This window comes from Bos javanicus, chromosome 19 (genome assembly GCF_032452875.1).
Source record: "Bos javanicus breed banteng chromosome 19, ARS-OSU_banteng_1.0, whole genome shotgun sequence".
In the NCBI taxonomy this organism is placed as follows: Eukaryota; Metazoa; Chordata; class Mammalia; order Artiodactyla; family Bovidae; genus Bos; species Bos javanicus.
In genome coordinates this window covers 37,539,287-37,558,473 of record NC_083886.1, presented here as the reverse complement: position 1 = coordinate 37,558,473, position 19,187 = coordinate 37,539,287, and the positions used below count along the sequence as shown (strand labels likewise).

At 55.3% G+C, this 19,187-nt stretch overlaps 1 protein-coding gene across 19 annotated transcripts in view; it reads left to right on the top strand.

Annotated features, from left to right (window-relative positions):
- The window catches only part of CACNA1G (calcium voltage-gated channel subunit alpha1 G), a 62,033-nt gene that overhangs the window by 9,142 nt on the left and 33,704 nt on the right, over positions 1 to 19,187 (top strand). For all 19 annotated transcript variants that reach the window (XM_061391388.1, XM_061391389.1, XM_061391377.1 and 16 more), the window contains 5 exons: positions 2,096 to 2,255; positions 2,738 to 3,038; positions 3,206 to 3,298; positions 5,559 to 6,336; positions 8,073 to 8,449. In XM_061391388.1, coding sequence (XP_061247372.1) covers positions 2,096 to 2,255; positions 2,738 to 3,038; positions 3,206 to 3,298; positions 5,559 to 6,336; positions 8,073 to 8,449 — 1,709 coding nt within the window. The remainder of the gene's footprint in view (positions 1 to 2,095; positions 2,256 to 2,737; positions 3,039 to 3,205; positions 3,299 to 5,558; positions 6,337 to 8,072; positions 8,450 to 19,187) is intronic.

Genomic DNA, 19,187 nt, shown 5'->3' with positions numbered 1-19,187 from the left:
CCCATACTGGCTGTGGCACTGTGAGATTTACCTGGAAAGGCTCTTCCCCCTCATTTCAGCCTGATTTTAGGTCCTAGTCTCAGGAGGTCTCAGATGACCTGTTCCCTTCAGCTACACTACCCTCCCTCCAGTGGAAGAGGGGTGGGTGGGAGCAGGGTAGAGAGCTGGCAGGCCAGGAGAAATGGGTGCAAAATGGGACGGCCTTTTCTAGCCAGAGCCACGTCTCATGCAGTCTGGTTCTCGTTGGAACCGCAGTGGCCACACTGAGCATGGCTTCTCCCAAGACAAGGCCGCTCCATGCCTCATCCTCCCGCCTATGTCCCTTTCCACCCCCTTCCAAGCCGCTGCAGCAACTGACTGCCGGGACCATTATCTAAATTAAACCGCATTGGTTTCTGAGCCAGCCAGGCTTTGGCAGCTCCAGCTCCCCCCACATCCCGCCCCCCACCCTTGCTCAGGCCCCCATCGCAACTCCCCGGCCTACACAAACTGCAGATGGTCTCTGCTGCTGTCCCAGTGGGGTGGGTGGGGGCATGTTTCTGGGGCCCTGTGTCTGTTGTAGCAGTAGCCCTCTTTGCTGCTTGTGCACACGTACCTCTGTGTGGATGTGGATGTATGTCAGGGTGGGCAGAGGTGCTTAGTGTGTCTTCCAGGCATTGAGGTATGTTGGTGTTAACGCGATCTCCAGACAGAGGCATGCCTTCTCTTCTCTCCCACCCCAGGTGATGGCTGGCAGATTTATAGGCCTCTAACTACCAGTGTAATTCCCTTAATGCAAACCCTGAGGAATTGATCTCAGTTGGAGCACAGAGAAGCTGAAGGGAGCTGGGGTTGGGGGAAGGGAGAGTGACTGAGTGAGAAAACTGGGCTGGCTGGGTGGGAGGGGTGGGGCGGGTGGGCTGCTGTAGTCATCAGGAGGATTAATTAGCAGCTGCTTAGAAGGGGGGGTCAGGGGGTAGCACTTTAGGGCGCATGAGTGGCACTTTAGGGGTCAAAACTAGTCACTAGAGGTCTGTGTGTTTGACAAGGGCTCGGTGGCCTAGGGGCTAGTTTGCTGTGTGTGCTCAGCCGCTCAGTCATGTCCGATTCCTTGCAACCCCATGGACTGCAGCCTGCCCTGCTCGTCTGTCCGTGGGGTTTCTCCAGGCCAGAATACTGGAGTGGACTGCCATACGCTCCTCCGGGGGATCTTCCCAACCCAGGGATCGAACCCAGGTCTCCCACATTGCAGGTGGATTCTTTACCAGCTGAGTCACCAGGGAAGCCCATTAGCTAGTTTTGACATCCTGAATCTGGAGTAGGGAAGGTGGGCAGTGTCTAACAGCATCTTAGGGGGCAGGTTTGTGGAGGCTTTCCCTGTGAAAGAGGTTGTTAACAAATGGCCACCTGAGAAAATAGCCTCAGGCCTCTCAGGTCCTGATGTGAGAAACTGGACCAGGCAGAGACTAGACTCAGAAAGGGGGCTCAGAACCATGGTGAAGTGCAGGTCACCTTGGTCCCTGCTGAGGGCTTCTTTCTCAAAGGGAAATTCCTCCCCGCTAACATCCCTGCTGGAGTTCTCTGCCTTGGTTTCCCCAGTGACTGTGGGGTCAGGTGATTATGACTGATGGGAATGTGTGTTGTGTGTGTGTGTGTGTGTGTGTGTGTGTGCTGCGAAGTGGGATGCGGAAGCAGAGAACCTGGTTTTTAAGTCCTGGCACCTGTATTTGGCAGCTCTATGATATTGGACGAGTCATGCGAGTCCTCTGAGCCTTGACCCTCATCTGCAAATTGGGGGTGATGGTATCGGCTCTGTGATGATGTTAGGAGAGTTAGGTAGGATGTGGTGCTGGAGACTGTTTGTGGCCACTCTGCCCTTCCTTGGTGGTACTGTGCTCTGACTGGTGTGGATGGGCCGAGGGAGAGTGGATAGGGGTTAGGGGCTGTGAGGGCTGCCTACAGAGTTAGCAGTGTCTGTTGGTCTCCCTCCAGCTTGAGCCGGGCTGCCTCAGCCTCGGAGGCCCCGGTGGGCCCTCTCTGGGAGTGCTGCCAGGCCTGTGGCAGCCAGCCTAGCCCGGCCAGCCTGGCACCCCCAGCGTGGCTTCTGCCCCCACAGGCATGCGCATCCTCGTCACGCTGCTGCTGGACACGCTGCCCATGCTGGGCAACGTCCTGCTGCTCTGCTTCTTCGTCTTCTTCATCTTCGGCATCGTTGGTGTCCAGCTGTGGGCAGGACTGCTTCGTAACCGATGCTTCCTGCCTGAGAATTTCAGCCTGTGAGTGGCACATGGGCAGGAGGTGACCTGGGAGTGACTATGGGGCTGGGACCTCCCTCAGTCCCTGTTGCTGGTGACATACCTGTTCTGTTATTAATGATGTGTCTGGCCATCAAACTTGGCTACACACTGAAGTCACCTGGGGAGTTGAGACAACTGCTAAGGCCTGGGTTCCCCAGCTCCCCATTCTGATATCATTTGTATGGGGTTCAACCTGGGTGTGGGGATTTTTAAAAGCTCCTCAGTGAGGCTAAAGTGCAGCCGCATTGGGAACCACTGCCCTAGAATGGAGCCTTCCCGTTTCCCGACGCTGGAGTCTCACCTTGATCCGTGTGCTCCCGGCGCCCCTCACGCGCACCCACTGACCCCTGCCTCTGCCTGGCACCTGCCCTGTGTGCCTCAGTGCATCCACCCAGCTCTCCCTTCCTGGGCCCTGTCCCCTGAAAACCCTGGTCTCAGCCTCATTCCTGTCTGCTCCTCAGCCCCCTGAGCGTGGACTTGGAGCGCTACTACCAGACTGAGAACGAGGATGAGAACCCATTCATCTGCTCCCAGCCTCGTGAAAACGGCATGCGCTCCTGCAGAAGTGTGCCCACGCTGCGCGGGGACGGGGGTGGCGGCCCACCCTGCGGCCTGGACTACGAGGCCTACAACAGCTCCAGCAACACCACCTGTGTGAACTGGAACCAGTACTACACCAACTGCTCCGCGGGGGAGCACAACCCCTTCAAGGGTGCCATCAACTTCGACAACATTGGCTATGCCTGGATCGCCATCTTCCAGGTGGGGTAGCCTGGGCACTGGGAGAGTTCCCAGAGCCCAAGTGCTAGGATACAGTCCCAGCTTGGAGTAGTCATCCTCAGGCTTGAGTTGGGATCAGGGCCTCTAGAGGAGACTGCAGGAAACTCTAGGGGGCCCAGAAATAACCTGCCCCTTTGCAACCTCCCCAGGTCATCACGCTGGAGGGCTGGGTCGACATCATGTACTTTGTGATGGATGCTCACTCCTTCTACAACTTCATCTACTTCATCCTTCTCATCATTGTGAGTGATTCCTCAAGCTCTTGTGGGGGTGGAGGATACTGGGGAAATGGATAGGGGAGTCCAGAGAGGGGACTTGCTTGGTCTGAAGTTCCAGCTATCAGTGTAAGTCTCATAGAGATGCAGGCAGAGGGTACCTGTTATGAGAAGTTAGGAGGAAATCCAAAGTCAAGGCCTGTCACTCATCACCACTTAAAATCGTGAGCAAGTCATTCCCCATGAGACCCCCAGCCCTACCCTGGGCATTTGTTTCTTCATCAGTAAAATGGGTGGTTCTCAACCCAGGGTGATGCCACCTCTCCTAGGGGGCACTTGGAAATGCAAAGGGTGGTTCTGCTTTTTATGAGGACTAGGGGAGCACTTTTGGCATTTTGCTGGCAGGCAGGGGGTAAGTAATAGACACCTTGAAATGGCAGTCCTGCAAACAAGGAATTGTTCCACTCCAAATTCCCATCATTTGGTGATGAGAAACACTGTGTGATCTGTTATTCCAGCTCAGAAGTTCCAAGACTTTATGAGGACAGAAGACAGAGGCAAAAGTAGCAATATTTATTTAGTAGTTTTAATCACTACCATGATTAATCATTTAATTGCTACCACTTATAGCTAATATTTATTGAGCACTTACTATGTGCCAGTCTCTGCTTGGAGTGCTTTTTTATGTGCTGGTGTGTTTAATCCTAACTAAGATCCTGTTATTATCTCCATTTTACAGATGAGGAAACCGATGTTTCCTCATTCGTCTGGCCCAATCATGCGCTTTGACTGTGCTCTGGCTTAGTCTTGCTGGGCTGAGTGCTGCCGCTGAAGCGTGCTGCAACATCTGCTGCCCGCTTCGCCCTCAGATTCCCTGTGAGGCAGCAGGTGCAGGGACTGTGGGCCTCATCTTCTAAACAAGAACTTTGAGCTCCAGAGGGCAGGCTTGCCGGAGCTGAGCATCCAGCCCCAGGCTATTGCCTCCAAATCCAACCCTTTTCCCACTTCACCAAGAGGCCAGTGACATAGCCAGACAGAAAGACAGATAAGAGAAAGATGGGAGAAAGAGATGAAGATCTACTCAGGACTTAGGCTCCAGAGAGAGGTGGAGACAGAATAAAGACCTGTTGGTGAGTGAGAGGGGACCCTGAGAAAGAATAGCTCCCTCGCCTGCAATCGTCCCTGATGGGGAAAAGTAGCCAGGCTTGGGGCCTGTTCCCTTCTCCCCACCGTCACCCGTCACCCGGGTGGCAAGATTAGCACCTCTGGGAGGTGGTCTGTGATCTTTTCCCCCATTCGGCTCTCTCTGAGGCTGGGGAGTGGGAGGGAAGCAGACAGAGAGGTAAGGGACCTTGTTTCCACCCTCCCACACACCCCATGAAAAATCTTTCCAAACAGCTCTCCGGAATCACACTAGTGAAGCTAATTATCATAATTACTAGGACACAATCTAGAAAAAAAAATTTGCCTTTCACCATAAATATTCATTACTTTCATTCTGGATCATTGTCCAAGCAATTGCCATCCCAGAGGCCCGGGGTGGGGGTAGGGGGTGGGGACTGAGGTATGGAAGTGGAGACGTGACAGTGTGGTCAAGGCAGAGTGGCGGCCTGGCTAGTCTGCAGGGCTCAGAGTCAGCCTGTCACCCAGCTCAGGGAGAGGAGAGACATGGTTTGGAAAAGGGATACAGGCAAGGCCAATGGTCATGAGGATACTGAGGCCCCAGGGTTAAAGGTCTTACTCAAGGTCACACAGTAGGACTTGGGACTAGAAGCAAGAGTTTTGTAAATGGTGTTTTTGCCAGAATCTCAAAAGCTCAATCCAATGTGACAACCCATGTCCCCCAGATAGCATTCATTTCCATAGCCTTCTCTACTCCTAACGGAAAATGAGAAGGGGGGTGCTCACGATCTCGGACAATGGGATTGTTTAGGGGCGGGGAATTTGGGAGATATCCTTGCCGATAACCTAATGATCAATAGCAATTCCTTGGAATTCCACAGAGGTTGGTTCAGCTCTTAGCCTTGCTGTGCTGAATGATCATGGGGAAGTTCCTCAACATCTCTGAACCTGTTTCCTCACTTGTCAGATGGAGATAATTAAAGTGTCACCTTTAAAAAAAAATAAAGTGTCACCTCTTCAGACTGTCATGAGAATGAAACAGGATGATGCTTGGACAATTACTGAGCCTAGTATCTGGCACACAGGAAGTGCTCAGTACTTGGCAGCATGCACTGTGATTCCCTTTCCTTCAGGCTGTCTCCTCTTTTTGTCCCCACCCCAATAGGTGGGCTCTTTCTTTATGATCAACCTGTGCCTGGTGGTGATTGCCACGCAGTTCTCAGAGACCAAGCAGCGGGAGAGCCAGCTGATGCGGGAGCAGCGCGTGAGATTCCTTTCCAACGCCAGCACCCTGGCCAGCTTCTCCGAGCCCGGCAGCTGCTACGAGGAGCTGCTCAAGTACCTCGTGTATATCCTCCGGAAAGCAGCCCGAAGGCTGGCCCAGGTCTCCCGGGCGGCAGGTGTGCGGGTTGGCCTGCTGAGCAGCCCAGCGCCCCGTGGGGGCCAGGAGCCCCAGCCCAGTGGCGGCTGCCCTCGCCCCCACCGCCGTCCATCCGTCCACCATCTGGTGCACCACCACCACCACCACCACTACCACTTGGGCAATGGGACTCTGCGGGCCCCCCGGCCCAGCCCACAGATCCAGGACAGAGATGCCAGTGGGTCCCGCCGGCTCATGCTGCCACCACCCTCAACTCCTGCCCTTTCCAGGGGCCCTCCAGGGGGTGCAGAGGCTGTGCACAGCTTCTACCATGCTGATTGCCACTTGGAGCCAGTCCGCTGCCAGGCACCCCCTCCCAGGTCGCCATCGGAGGCATCGGGCAGGACCGTGGACAGTGGGAAGGTGTACCCCACCGTGCACACCAGCCCTCCACCTGAGATGCTCAAAGAGAAGGCACTAATGGAGGTGGCGCCCGCCTCTGGACCCACCACCCTCACCAGCCTCAATATCCCGCCCAGGCCCTACAGCTCTATGCACAAGCTGCTGGAGACCCAGAGCACAGGTGAGAACTCTGGGTGGAGGCATGTTGGTGGCCCTCACCCGGGGACCAGATGACGTCCTATCCCAGGGAGGACTGAGGGGATCTGGAGTCAGAAGGACACGGCCTGGATTCCCATTCTGCCTCTCTCGGCCTTGGGACCGTCAACCAGTCACATCACTTCTTTGAGCCCTAATTTTCTCATCTATTAAAATGGGAGTCATAATTCCTACATTGTAATGATAACAATAGTCATCTGTAGCAAGCACCTATGCTCTGCTCTATGCCGTTTGCAATTGTTGACGATTGCTATGTGCCTTTCGCATGCTTCACAGGCAAAACCACGTTGGGTCCTCTTATCAGTTTAAGTGATAAACTTTCCTTGTCTTACTGATGAGGAGGAGGAGCTTGGAGAGGTTGTGTGACTTGCCCCAGGCGCTGTCACTGGTGAGGGGTGGAGTCAAGGCCCTCTGACTCTGAGGTCCATGCGCTAGAGTCCCTGTTACAGGTTCAGAGGGGGAAATGGTGTATGAGCACGGTGAGCCCCATGCCCCACGCTAAGGGGACTCATGTAAATACAAATGTCACTCTGTCCCCGTAGGGAGACCTGGGGCTTGGTGCAGCAAGTCCTCAGAGGCCTCTAGACTGGTGGATAGAATACCCAGTGTTGTGGGGAAGGGAAGTGCTTGTGCCTTGGGGCGTCCCCCAGTCAGGCAGGGGTGACGAGCCCTCCTCTATAGATTCACTGCAGCCGAAGCCCAGGGCCTGTGCTTCAGGAAGAATGTGGCACGTGGGAGAAGTGGAATATTTGTGGGCTGTTATGTGGGAATGTGGGCTGGACAGGAAGGTGCCATCACAGAACACATGGGAAGGGTTCTTCTGCCAGCTCCTCTATTACCCTGCCAAGGGGCGCCGCCAGCCACACACACGTATGGTTCTGTTTCCCTCCGTGTAAGAGGCGAGGCCGGGACCATCACAGCTGTGAGTGGTGCTTACTGATGTCCTCCTGCATGCAGGCGGAAGGGCTGGGCCCCAGGCCAGGCGTCTTCACATCCGTGCTTTACCTGGGTGGTCTCTGAGGTTCCTCGCAGCTCTCAGACTGTGATCAAAGCTGGATTTAAGCGGACATCCGTGTCTTGGGATAGATCACTGTGTACGCGCACGTGTGCTGTCTGGTGTGTGCGTGTGTGCATAAAGGTGACCGCTGTGTGTCTGTGCCATCTACATGCGCACGTCTGCTGTTCATGTATGCATGTGTCCACACGTCTGCTGTGTGTAGGTACGTGTGTGCACACACAGGGTGGTGCTCCTGTTTAGTGTGTACGCACGCCCATGTGTGCACATGCCTGGCATACATGTACTGTGTGATGTGTATGGATCTGTGTACACCTGTGTTTGGCTCTACATGTACATATGACTTGGAAATGGTATGTGTGTGTACACAGTACACGTGTGTGTACAAGTATGTATCTAGTGCACAAGTGCCAGTGTCTGGCGTGAGAACATACATGAATATCTAAGGCTGTCCAAACCTGAGGACAACCAGCAGTGACTGTCAGTGGGATGCTATTGGCATTTGGGGGCGTTCTATTGCTCAGGATCACCCACATTGCAAGTCATTCGGTACCCTTGCCCACCAAGTGCCTAGTACCACCATTGAAAGAACTCCAAACTCCCCCACTCATTTTATATACATGCTGAGGGAAGGTCACCCCAAGTAGGAAAGCCTGGAGCCTCTAACCTCTACCTTCCTGTCCCAGGCGCCTGCCAAAGCTCTTGCAAGATCTCCAGCCCTTGCTTGAGGGCAGCCAGCGGAGCCTGTGGCCCAGACAGCTGTCCCTACTGTGCCCGGACCGGGGCAGGGGAGGTGGGGCTCACTGGCCACGAGATGCCTGACTCAGACAGTGAGGCGGTTTATGAGTTCACACAAGATGCTCAGCATGGCGACCTCCGGGATCCCCACAGTCGGCGTCGACGGAGCCTGGGGCTGGATGTGGAGCCCAACTCTGTGCTGGCCTTCTGGAGGCTGATCTGTGACACCTTCCGGAAGATTGTGGACAGCAAGTACTTTGGTCGGGGAATCATGATTGCTATTCTGGTCAACACGCTCAGCATGGGCATCGAATACCACGAGCAGGTAGGGGCACGGGCAAGGCATGGTTCTGGGGCTGGGGATCCTCTATCTTCCTCTCCTCCCACCCCGAGTTCAGTTTCCTCTCTGTGCTGTCAGCCTGCATGGCCAGGAGGACAAAAGGGAGCTGCACCGATGCGTGGGAACTCTTTGGAGGATGAAAGCCGGTGAATGTCATGCAGTCTCAGAGTGTGGAGGTTGCCCAGGGGCAGGGTCTGAGCTGGGTGTGTTTTATCGAAAGGGTTCTGAGAAGAGGTGGGCATTAAAGGATATAAATGAGTGGTGAGCATCAGATGTGGGCAAGACCTTTTTGGAGGGACAAGTCATAGATAGGGGGTGGGTGGGGCCCTCTGGCATTCACCTGACTCAGTAATTAGGGGTGTGATTGACTGGTGGCAGGAGGGGGCTGTGCAGGTAGAGGTGAGGAGTGGACGCCTGGAGCCGGCACCTGGGGAGGGTAGAGAGGGTGGCCATCTGCTTCAGGCCTCTGTTCTGGGAGCCGTGCTGCGAGCGGGGAGGGCGCCGCTGGGTAGAGGAGAGCTCCCAGCATGGTGAGGGGACTTGAAACTTTTGCGTTTGAGGAATCGTTCTAAGAACCAGGATGTTTAGTCAGGAGAAAAGGAGGCTCAGCAGGGACAGGCAAGCTGTCTTCAGATATTTGAAGGGCTGTCATGTGGAAGAGGGAGCAGGCTTATTTTGTGGGGTCAATAGCTGCAAGCAATGTGATTTGGGCTGAGACATTGAAGAGGTTGTTTTCTCTCTCAGAGCTGTGCAGAAACAGAAGGGGTGGCCTGGGGAACTCCACTGACCCCCGACTCCCACACTGGAGATGGGAGCAGGTATCATAGGGCCTCACAACTGGCTGTGGCTGCACCCCCCACAGGATCTCTCAGAAGTCAGCCCTTCCCCCGGATGGCCTTCGAGGTCACCCCCTTGGTGGATTCTTGAGGAAGGAGGGAGGCCAGCAGGCAGGCGCTGTGGTTCCCAGGTCCTCTGTGCTCTTCTCCTCTCTCTGTTCTCACTGTCCTGGGGGAGAATCAGGGCTGCCAGAGCCCACTGTAGACGGGAGCCAGGCACTGCCCCAACCCCTCAACTCATGGGCAGAAGCATGTGGGAGCCAGAGGTGTGGAGTGGGAGCACACGTGTGTGCATGCGTGCATGGTGTGGCAGGGCGGGGTAGCCAGGGGGAGGTGTGCCCACCGAGGAGTGCAGGGAATGCACTCAGTCTCAGTTGAGGTGGGGTATCCTAGATCCAAACCCGGGCTGGAACAAACGTGTGATGTTCACTTTTCAGGGGGTTCTGAATCCCCTTACCATCCACCCCACTCAGCTCCTATCCCAATTGCCCTGTCCAGCCAAGTGCACCCCAGCCCTTTCCCCATCACTATCATATCATATTGACACCCCTTCCTTTTGTGTCAGTGACCCCCACCCAACTGGCTATACCCTGTTCCTTTCTTGGCGTGGGGAAAGCAGAGAGTGTGGACAACTTGGGTCCCACCTTGGGTAAGGTGGGGGGAAGTGGAGGTGGGGCAGGACGCTGGCTGCAGGGTCAGCAGTGGCATTTTTGTGGGTGTTGTGTCTGGCTGCATGGGGCGTGTGTATGTGTGTTCACGCCTTCTCAGCCAACCTCTGGGGAAGGGGTCCTCTGCTCTGCCAGGCTGCTAGGGCACGATCCAGGTAATGGCAGTTCTTAATCTCCCATTATGCCGGCTCCCAAGCCTGAACCTCAGCCTCCTCTCCCTCACCCCAGTTCTGGCCATGGTCAGATGCCCCTTCCCCAGGGGGTGCCTCCTCCGCTGCTGATGGAGGATTTGACTAGGCTGGAAAGAAGCTGAGTCACAGATACAGAGGCCAGATGAAGCTGCAGCAAGAGAGCTTTCAGTTAGACATCAAGAAAGACACCCCCTTGGGGAAGAAATAATAGCAATAAGTCAGGGAAGACTGCAGCATCTCCTTACCCAAGTTCCTGAGGAGAGCGGAGGACAGCCTCTGAAGCCTTCAGCAGCAGGGAGTCCTACTCAGTGGTGGCACAGTGTCTGCTCCAGGGAAGAGTTTGTCCCAGTACCTGGTTGCTAAGGCCCCCATGGGGTGAGTGGGAGTCCCAGCAGGCCAGGCAGATGACTGACTGCGGCCCAGCAGGCTCAGGGGCTGGGGGTGGGAGGAAATCCCAGAAGCAGCCATGGCCCTGTGCTTATAGGCACTGTGGCGTGAATGTCCCGCCATCTGGGTCCTGGAGCCTGAGCAGGCTTGGGGGTTGGGGGCAGGGAAAAGCGCAAGGAGACATGGAGGCCAAAAGACAGAGACACAGAGGCAGACAGAAAGAGAAAGGGAGAGACAGAGATGGGGAGATGAGGGCAGAGAGAGCGGGATGGAGACCTGGGCAGGGGCCGAGGGGGTGGGGGACACAGAGATGAGATGGTCAGAGATATAGAGAGGGAGGTGGAGACTCGGGGGAGGAGACAGAGACAAGCAGAGACACAGAGATGTAGGGGCGACAGAGACAGTTATGGAGAGGAAGCCAAAGGCAGACTGAGATCTGGATGCAAACAGGAGCAGCCCGGGCAGTGACCGGAGACAGAGGCTCTGATGGAGCCTCAAATGGAGGAGAGGAGGAGCCAGCTGAGCAAGAGAGCTGAGAGACACAGCAAGGAAGAGCATCTGCAGATGCTGACAGAGGTGAGGCCAGAGGCTCATGGTTTCCCCGCGGTGCTCATAATGAGGCAGTTGTGTCCATCGATCCCGGTATTGATCGGACTGAGGGGCACTGGAGAGGGTGTTGCTGGTGCTTCCCTGGAGGAGGAGCCCAACCCTCTTTCCAGCCCTGTCCTTTCCCACCGTCACCAACCTTACCCTTCATTTGGTTTTCCTGTCAAGAACAGAGATACTCCAGCTGCACTCTACCAAGCTCTTGACTGAGGAAGCACTCTTGTCGTACCCCACCCTACCCAAGGCGAACCCTATGCTGTTCACACCGTCCTGCTTTCCCCACCCCTTAACCCACCAGCTGGTGGCAAAGTGGCAGGGCTGGTTTGTTCAGAGAGACTGGTGAGGAGGACAAAGACCCAGGACTCTGAGAAGGGAGCAGGGCTATGACTTGAGGTCAGAAGTATAATCATGTGTGTGCCCTACCCACTAGGGGGGCAGAACGTGGAACAGGGAAATTGTGAACTACCCATCTGTCCATCCATCCATTCCACACACATTTTCTGGGCATCAGAGTCGGGCCAAGCAATGGCATGCTCATAAATGTTTAATAACCAGCCCTTTAAAAAGAAAAAGGTCCTGATTTGTGGTATTTGCAGTGTTCACCATTTTCCATGGTGCAAATGCTCCCACTGTGGCTGGCTTCAAACTCCCGATGTGATGTCACTGCATGTGGAGTTGGGAAGAGACGTGCATAACCAGACGCTCCAGTACAACACTGGGCCAAGGCACTCTGTCCTTCCTCTCAAAGACCCCATGACAAATAAGCAGTCACACTTACTTGATGTAGTGCCTGCTTGGAAGGGATGCTCAGAGGAGTCACCCGTGACCCAGACTGGGGAAAGGATTCAAGAGGGGCTTCCATAGGATATGACCTGGGAGCTGAGTTTGAATGGAAAGTGGGATGTAGCTAGCAAAGGGTGGAGGGTAGGGCACAGCATAGGGGAGGACCGGAAGCACCAGACCCCAAAACAGAGAGATTTATAAGGAGTTCAGAGTGAATTGGGCACTGGGTTGGGGCTGGGATGGCAAACAACAAGAGATGAGATTGGAAAAAGCTCAGAGCCAGGTCCTGAGAGGAATAGGATAGAGTTTGGATTTTATCCTGAAGATGATAGGGTGCCAACAAAGGTTTTAAGCAAGTCCATGGTATGTGTTTGTATTGTATCAAAAGCCTTCCAGAAGCCATGTGGGGAGCAGAAGGGAGTGACAGACGGGAGGCAGGGAGGCCAAGGAGAGGGCTACTGCCATAATCCAGCCAGTTCATATACCTTGTCCCTGGAGACAGAGAGAAGCATGCTGGGAAGAGCAGGCAGTGGCTGAATCTGTAGAACTCAACTCCAGTTGGATATTTGTGAGGTGGCAGCAAGGATGACACCCAGGTTTCTGCTTCTGGGAGGAGCACTGGGGCTTGTGCATATTTGGGCTGGAGGGCATTCCTTGCAAACTGCCTGTGGGATGCCCAGGGTGTCTTTGGAGTGCAGAAGAGAGGTGTCTTCTGGAACCTGTCTGGCTGGGTATGCATGGGGACAAGGCCTTCCAGGAGGATGAGGTCTTCAGGACACAGGAACTTCGTAATCACCTTCCTTCCTAGTTCTGGATTGCTGAGAGTTGGAGCCAACCTCATGCTCTAGAAGAGAGCCAACAGCAGGGGGTGGGGAGGGGCACACAGCCCACTGGTATCCTGGGCTGCAGAGAAGAGATAGGGAGGGTCCAGAACAAACAGTCTTTCAGGCCCGAGAGGACAGGGCAGGTGATGCTCCTGCTCGTTTCTCAGACTCTGGGCCCACCCTGTCGCTCTAGATACATGTTCAGGGAGGGTTTCTATTTATAAGTGAGTGAGGTCAGCTATTCAAGGCAAGGGAGGCTGGGGTGGGGTAGGGTGAGGAAGAGACCAGATGTGGTAGGTCTTAACTTTGAGGGGATTCACAAACTCCTTTTGGATTCTGTTTAAAGCTAGGGCCATCTCTCTTAAAGATAGACACAGGCATGGATACCCCAGTGCGGACTTCGAGGATGGGAGTTTACAGACACCTGACCTATTCCTTGGGCCTCCCAGGAGTCCTTGGCCTGCAGACAGAGGAGCTGGGACTACAGGCCAAATAAGACTTTGGAGGACAATCTCTTACAGTTGCCCTGGGCCCAGACTTTCAAAGGTTCTCCACATGTGGGAGGGAGAAGGGTGCTTTTCTAGAGATGGCCTGCTAAAGGGGGCATCCTCTGGCTCTACGGCTCCCCCAGTTCATCAAACATGGGGAGTGCCTCCTGTGCACAGCACATTTGAAGAGAATAATAGACTGGGGGTATGGGAAGTGCCAGGAGCTCCAAAGAAACAGGTTCCAGCAGAAAAGTCATTCTGCTTGATTATGCCAAATGCCGTAAAGGAGATTTCTGGGGACAGAAGAGAGCTCACACCCAGGTCAAGGATTTTGGAGGGCTTCCTGAAGGAGGTATCTTGTGAGAGTGGCCTTGAAAGAAAAGTGTCACTGACAGCTGAGGCCAGGAGCAGAGGGGTCTGGTGGAGGGATTGGGGAGAATTCTGGCAGCCTGGCCTGGGAATGCACAGGGAGGCATGGGATGCTCTGAAGGACCATCATATAGCCTCCCCCACTCCACCCCAAGTTATCTGAGCAGGGGCTCTTGAAGTGAATCCAGCAGTGCTCTTGAATCTGGAGCTTCCAGGAGGTGTGGGCTGGCTTGGGGGTGGGACCCAGAGACTATTTCTATCGTCCAGATCAGAGGCAAGGAGGGCCCCCAGGATGTGAAGGGGAAATAGAACTAGTGGGTGGGGCACAGCCATTCCATTGGCAAGGTCTGTGGGCCCAGGCACCTGCTGCCAGAGGGATGAAGGGCAGGCGTAAGTCCTAGACAACTCCTGGTTGCAAGATGGAATCCTGGAGAGGGAAGTCCATGGAACCAGGAAGCTGGGGAAGGAACAGGTTTGGGAGAGGAGGTGAGAGGGTTTGTTTTGGATGTGCTGCATTTGAGCTGGCTGTGGGCCATCCTGGGAAGGCTATCAGGCAGGTTGGCTCTCTGGGTGAAGAGCCAAGGCTTGGAGGGAGATTGTTTTGTGTCATCCACACCCTGGTGACAGCCGGAAAGGTGGGAGTGCAGGAGACGGAGAAGCAGGAGAGCCCAGGGAAGGAAGTGGGCTCTATTGAACTCTGAGGAATGTTGGCCTGAGGGGAGAAAGGCAGGGGAGAGGGAGAAGAGGGCAGGAAATGGCCAGCAGAGTCAGGGAAGTAGAGGGAGGTGGCCACAGGCAGGGAGGCTGGTGCAGGCCCAGGTATTGTTCAGGCATCCAGAAGTTGAAGACTGGGAAGAGGGTCCTTGGAGAGAGCTGGGTGGTGGGGCCCGGGGTTCAGGGGTGAACAGGCCTGGATCCATGTGAAGGTTTCAGCTTTTAGGCAGGGGAAGGGATATTGGAGACGTGAGGAAACAGGGACAGCTGATGAGATGGAGCCCAGGGGAGCCAGGGTGTGGGTGAAGGTCCAGGTGGAGGAGGCCCTGGCTCCTTTCCAGGTGGGAAGAGAGACGAGTAGGTTGTAGGATGCAGAGCTGTCTCGGGGAGGGAAGTGAAGCCCCAGGAAGCAAGAGGCCAGGTTGGAAGTGGGATGGAGGCCTAGGGGAGGAAGATCTGAAGCAGCTCTTGGGCTGAAAGACGGAGAGCCAACAATGAGGACCACGCATACAGGCACAGAGCAACCCTGGGGCCCAGTAGGGTATTCCCCTGTCCAGTCAGCACGGGTTCGTAAATAGCAAAGCTCAGCAATTGGTCAGTTGCAGCAAAGAGGCGGGCTTGGGGGAGGCAGGACTAACCTGGACTGGACAGGAACCCTCTGAGATCTGCGGCCTGAGGGCAGCCTTTAGATGGCCCACCACAACTGGATAGAGAGGTTCTGTACAGGCGGATGAGGGGCAGGGGCCAGAGCTTCACAAGTTCAAGTTACAGAAGCTTGGGCTGACTCTCTCAGGCCGAGCGAGCACTGTGGTGGTGTCCTGTGCCTACTCAGCTTGTGTGTCCCCCTGGGGTGGCTCTGGGGAGCTGGCAGGAGACCACGCAGAGAGACTAACGTCATCCCTGGTTATGAGGTACTGAAGCACAATGACCCCTAACAAGGGGGCCTAGAGGGGCTAGAAAACATGCTAGGAGGCCCCTCCAGGGGGACGGCGAAGAGCAAGACCGTGGTCTGTGTGATGAGGCCTGTGAGGTCTCCCAGAAGCCTCCTGCTGCCCAGGCGTCCCTGACTTCCCACACCTCCTTGGAGGAGGAGAAGGGCCGAGGTCCCGCTGACCCAGTGGCCGTTGCCCCATCACTGTGGCCCACCTGTGCCCCCTCTTTTGAGTGTGAAAGTGGCACAGAACTCTCAAAAATAGAGGTGAGGTGAGCCGAGGAGCCGGAACTGGGGAGCAGAGGTTCCAGGGTCCCGGGGACAGGTGGCCTCAGAGGAGGTAGGGGATGAGGATGGCATCTGGCAGGGCCAGGGTGACCCCCCTCAGTTCTGGTCGGGCTTGTCCCCACCTGCGCTGTCCCTGCAAAAGGCATATCCATGTCTGTCAGAGCTGGCTCTCAGGCCTCCCGCCTGGACCACTGCAGTATCCCCTAATCGCTCGCAGTCTCTTCGTCTCTCCGAGCCATCCGCAGGCTGCCACCACTGCAGTGGATTAATCTTCTTAATATACCATTTTGCACACCTCCTCCCTCCCCTGAGAAGATCATGGGCAGAGGCAAGTCCAGCCTGAGGCAAGCCATGGAGCAGAGTCAAGGCCATTCTGGCTGGCCCTGCCCACCTGGCAGCCTTGATGCCCAGAGGCCCCTCCCACCCTCTGACCAGGGCAGACACTTGATCCTTGGTCCTGGAGGATGCCCTGCACATTCCTCCCTCTGCCTCTTTGCTCACGCCCCATGGCCAGCCGGGGATACCTTCCACGGCAGTTCTCCTCCCCCTGCCTTCTCCCCACTGGCCCACTGACCTCAGCTGGCTTGAGTTCCTGGGGCCCTTCTGGTGTCTGCCTCCACATGGTGCTTAGCTTCAGACTGCAGGCACTCTGTTCTACCACATGTGAGGACCGCTGCTGCTGTCAGTGCCCACGGGGCCACTCGAGCAGGACTCTGGCCTGGGTGTTTCCACAGGGCAGAGCAGCCTTGCCACAAAGGGGTGTTACCCTGTTTAATAGAAGAGGCCACTGGGAACCAGCAAGGTTAAGGACTTGCCTAGGTCACCCAGGTGGAAAGTCTCCCAGTTGGCAGGCCTTCTGCATTCAGGTTTAGCCCCACCTCTTAGCAGGGTTGCACACACCATGGGCACTTTAAGGGTTAGTGGATAAAGGTGCTGTGGGTTTCAGGGGAGTCCTGGTGCTGGGAAGTATTGAGCAGCTTACCTGGGGCCCAGTTACCCCAGGCTGACAGGCTGAGGCGGGGTGGGGGAAGCACTGGGAGATAGGAGATATACAGTTAGCGTCACATAGAGAAGAGCCTGGGGCCTCTGGGTGAGAACCTCAAGCTGCCTGGCCTCCACGCGCAGAAATGCCCACTGGGTCTTGACCTCCTTGAACAGGAGGGAGGATGCAGTCTAGACCAGAAAAAGGACTTCCTGGCAGCCTGAGGGGCTTGTATGAGTTTGTGTCGGGTCTGGGTGTGTGCGGGGCGGCAGCATGGAGAGGTGTGGAGGCAAGTGCAGGTGGGCCTTTCTAAGCGAGCAATATGACCTCCATCAAGTCACCACATCTCGGAGCCTCAGTCTCCTTGCCGTCAAGGAAGCCTACGTCCCTCCCTTATCTGGTGTGAGCAGGGAGGAAACGGACTTCTGGGAGGAAGGGCTTAGCGGTGCAGGGCCTGTGGATGGCGCTAGTCAGAGTTGGCGTCCTCTCTGCCCCTTTGCAGCTGCAGTGACTGTGATCACGGCTCTGGTCCCTGGGGCAACGGTGTTGCTAAGATTGTGTCTCTGCGTCCTCGTCCTGCATTTGCAGAACATTCCCAGCTTCCGATTTAGTAACTTGGGCAGACCTGGCTGTCTGAGAAAAGAGCACTTTTTTCCCATGGATCACAGGCAATTCGGGGCCCTGGAAGAGAACAGGAGTTGCCCATAAGTTTGTAGAGCAAGTGAAGGCCGGGGGAGAGTCCAGCCAGGCCCTCCTTCCTACCTGCTCCTTCAGTCCTGGAGCCTCCTGGCTGGGCAGGCTGGAGCCCCGGCCTCTGCCACCACCCCTCGAGGAGAGCAGTGACACAGGCCTTCGGGGAGTCTGCACCATCCTTCTGATGAGGCTCTAGGTTGGGGTGCTGGCGGGAGTGTGTGTGTCTGTGTGTATCTATGAGTCCTCAGGTACAGACTGCCGCCAGCCCTGTAGACAACATCAGGAAGCAGTGAGAACACCCCTCTCCCTACACGCCTGGTTGTACTTCACAGATTCACTAGTGAAGTAAATACACGATACCAAAAGCTATCGTGTTTTCACCGTTTTATTAAGTTTTGTCTTTGGTGGCTTTTTTGATGGTTAATTTACGTGCTCTAAACTATACCCATGATATGTGTGTGCCTCAGTTATACTTTCAGACTCGTTCTTTATTAATGCCTCTGCATTCATGTGAAATATAGTTTATATACCTAAGAAGACACTTTACACATTCAGTCCATCCACGTGTCTGGATTCACAGGCCCCTCACCGTCACCTTTGGATCCGGTCTGCCTAGTCTTCTTGGAGTCGGAGTAGGGTGGGATTGGGTCCCACTCCCTGGCTCTGCCCGTCCTGTGACTTCGCACTGGCCGTGCATCATCTTTTGGCCTCTTGTGCTCATCTGCAAGATGTGGAAGGGGGAGGTTGTTGTGTGGATGGTACGCGGTGAGACCCACGGAGTGTCATAGCCTTGTGGCCTGCATCTACCATCTTTATCAAATCCAAGAATGGGCAACTGGGTAGATGGCAGAGTGACAGAGAGGCGGGTTCACTGACCACAGCCTTCTGACAGACTGGACTTGGGAGCGGAAGCTGGGAGATCCACTTAGTCACGGAGGGGCCTGAGCCCTGGGCTTTAGCTGTCCTGACTGTGGCCCCTTCCCCTGCGCTGTGGTCCTCTGTGACCCCACTTGCCAAGTCAGGTGGCACTGCCCCCACTCACAGTCTGGGGGGCAGAGTCTCACTTGAGATCTGCTGGAGCAACATGACAGTTACTCAGTCTCTGGAAAGGTGGCTCTTGGCCCTGCCGGCTGACCCTGGCTCAGCTCCCCAGACCGGTCTCTGGAGAGAATCCATGCATGGGCTGAAAACGTCTCTCCTCCTGAGAAGCCATTGACCCCTCAAATGCCCCTCCCCTGCCAGTCAGAAGGCCCAGCCTACCACCTCTCCCAGTTCTCACCCAGGCTGGCCGCATAGATGGGGACTATTAAGATATATTTGGTGGTACCCAGGGCCCGACTCCATGCTTGGGTGACCTACCTGGGCAGCTGGCCAGATGAGGCAGCTGGGTAAACAGAGGGAAGTGTCTGATGGACTAAGGACTTCACTGGTTATTTATTCAAACTTCTAGAGTAGCTAGTATGCACCTTGGGCTTTGGGGGTGATCAAAACACCTCATCAGGTGGGCAGTAGGCTCCATCGAGCCAATCATATTTCACTCTGCAGCTTCGGTCATCAACCAGGTTGGGCCTCCCTTTCTCCCCTGACATGGCTCATTCCCTGTGCTCAGCCCTGTGATGCCTTCCCCTCCTCTCTGCTTGGAGAGACCCCATTCACCCTCAGAGTTCATTTCAAGTGCTGTCTCCAAACTAAGGCTTTCCCAGTGTGTTCCTCACTTACCTTCTCTCCTCTGAACTCCTGGATTTACTATCTGGATAATTTATTTTGGCACCAAAACATCTAAGGCCTCTCGTGGTTATTCAACTGTTTCGTGTGTGTATGATTTGTTTCCAGCTAGACTCTGAACTCCTAGGAGGCAGGGAGCATTGCTGGCATGTTTTTGCCTGCCTGGTGGATTATATGGTAGAGACTTAATATTAAGAGGGATGCTCAGTCACTCAGTCATGTCCGATTCTTTGTGACC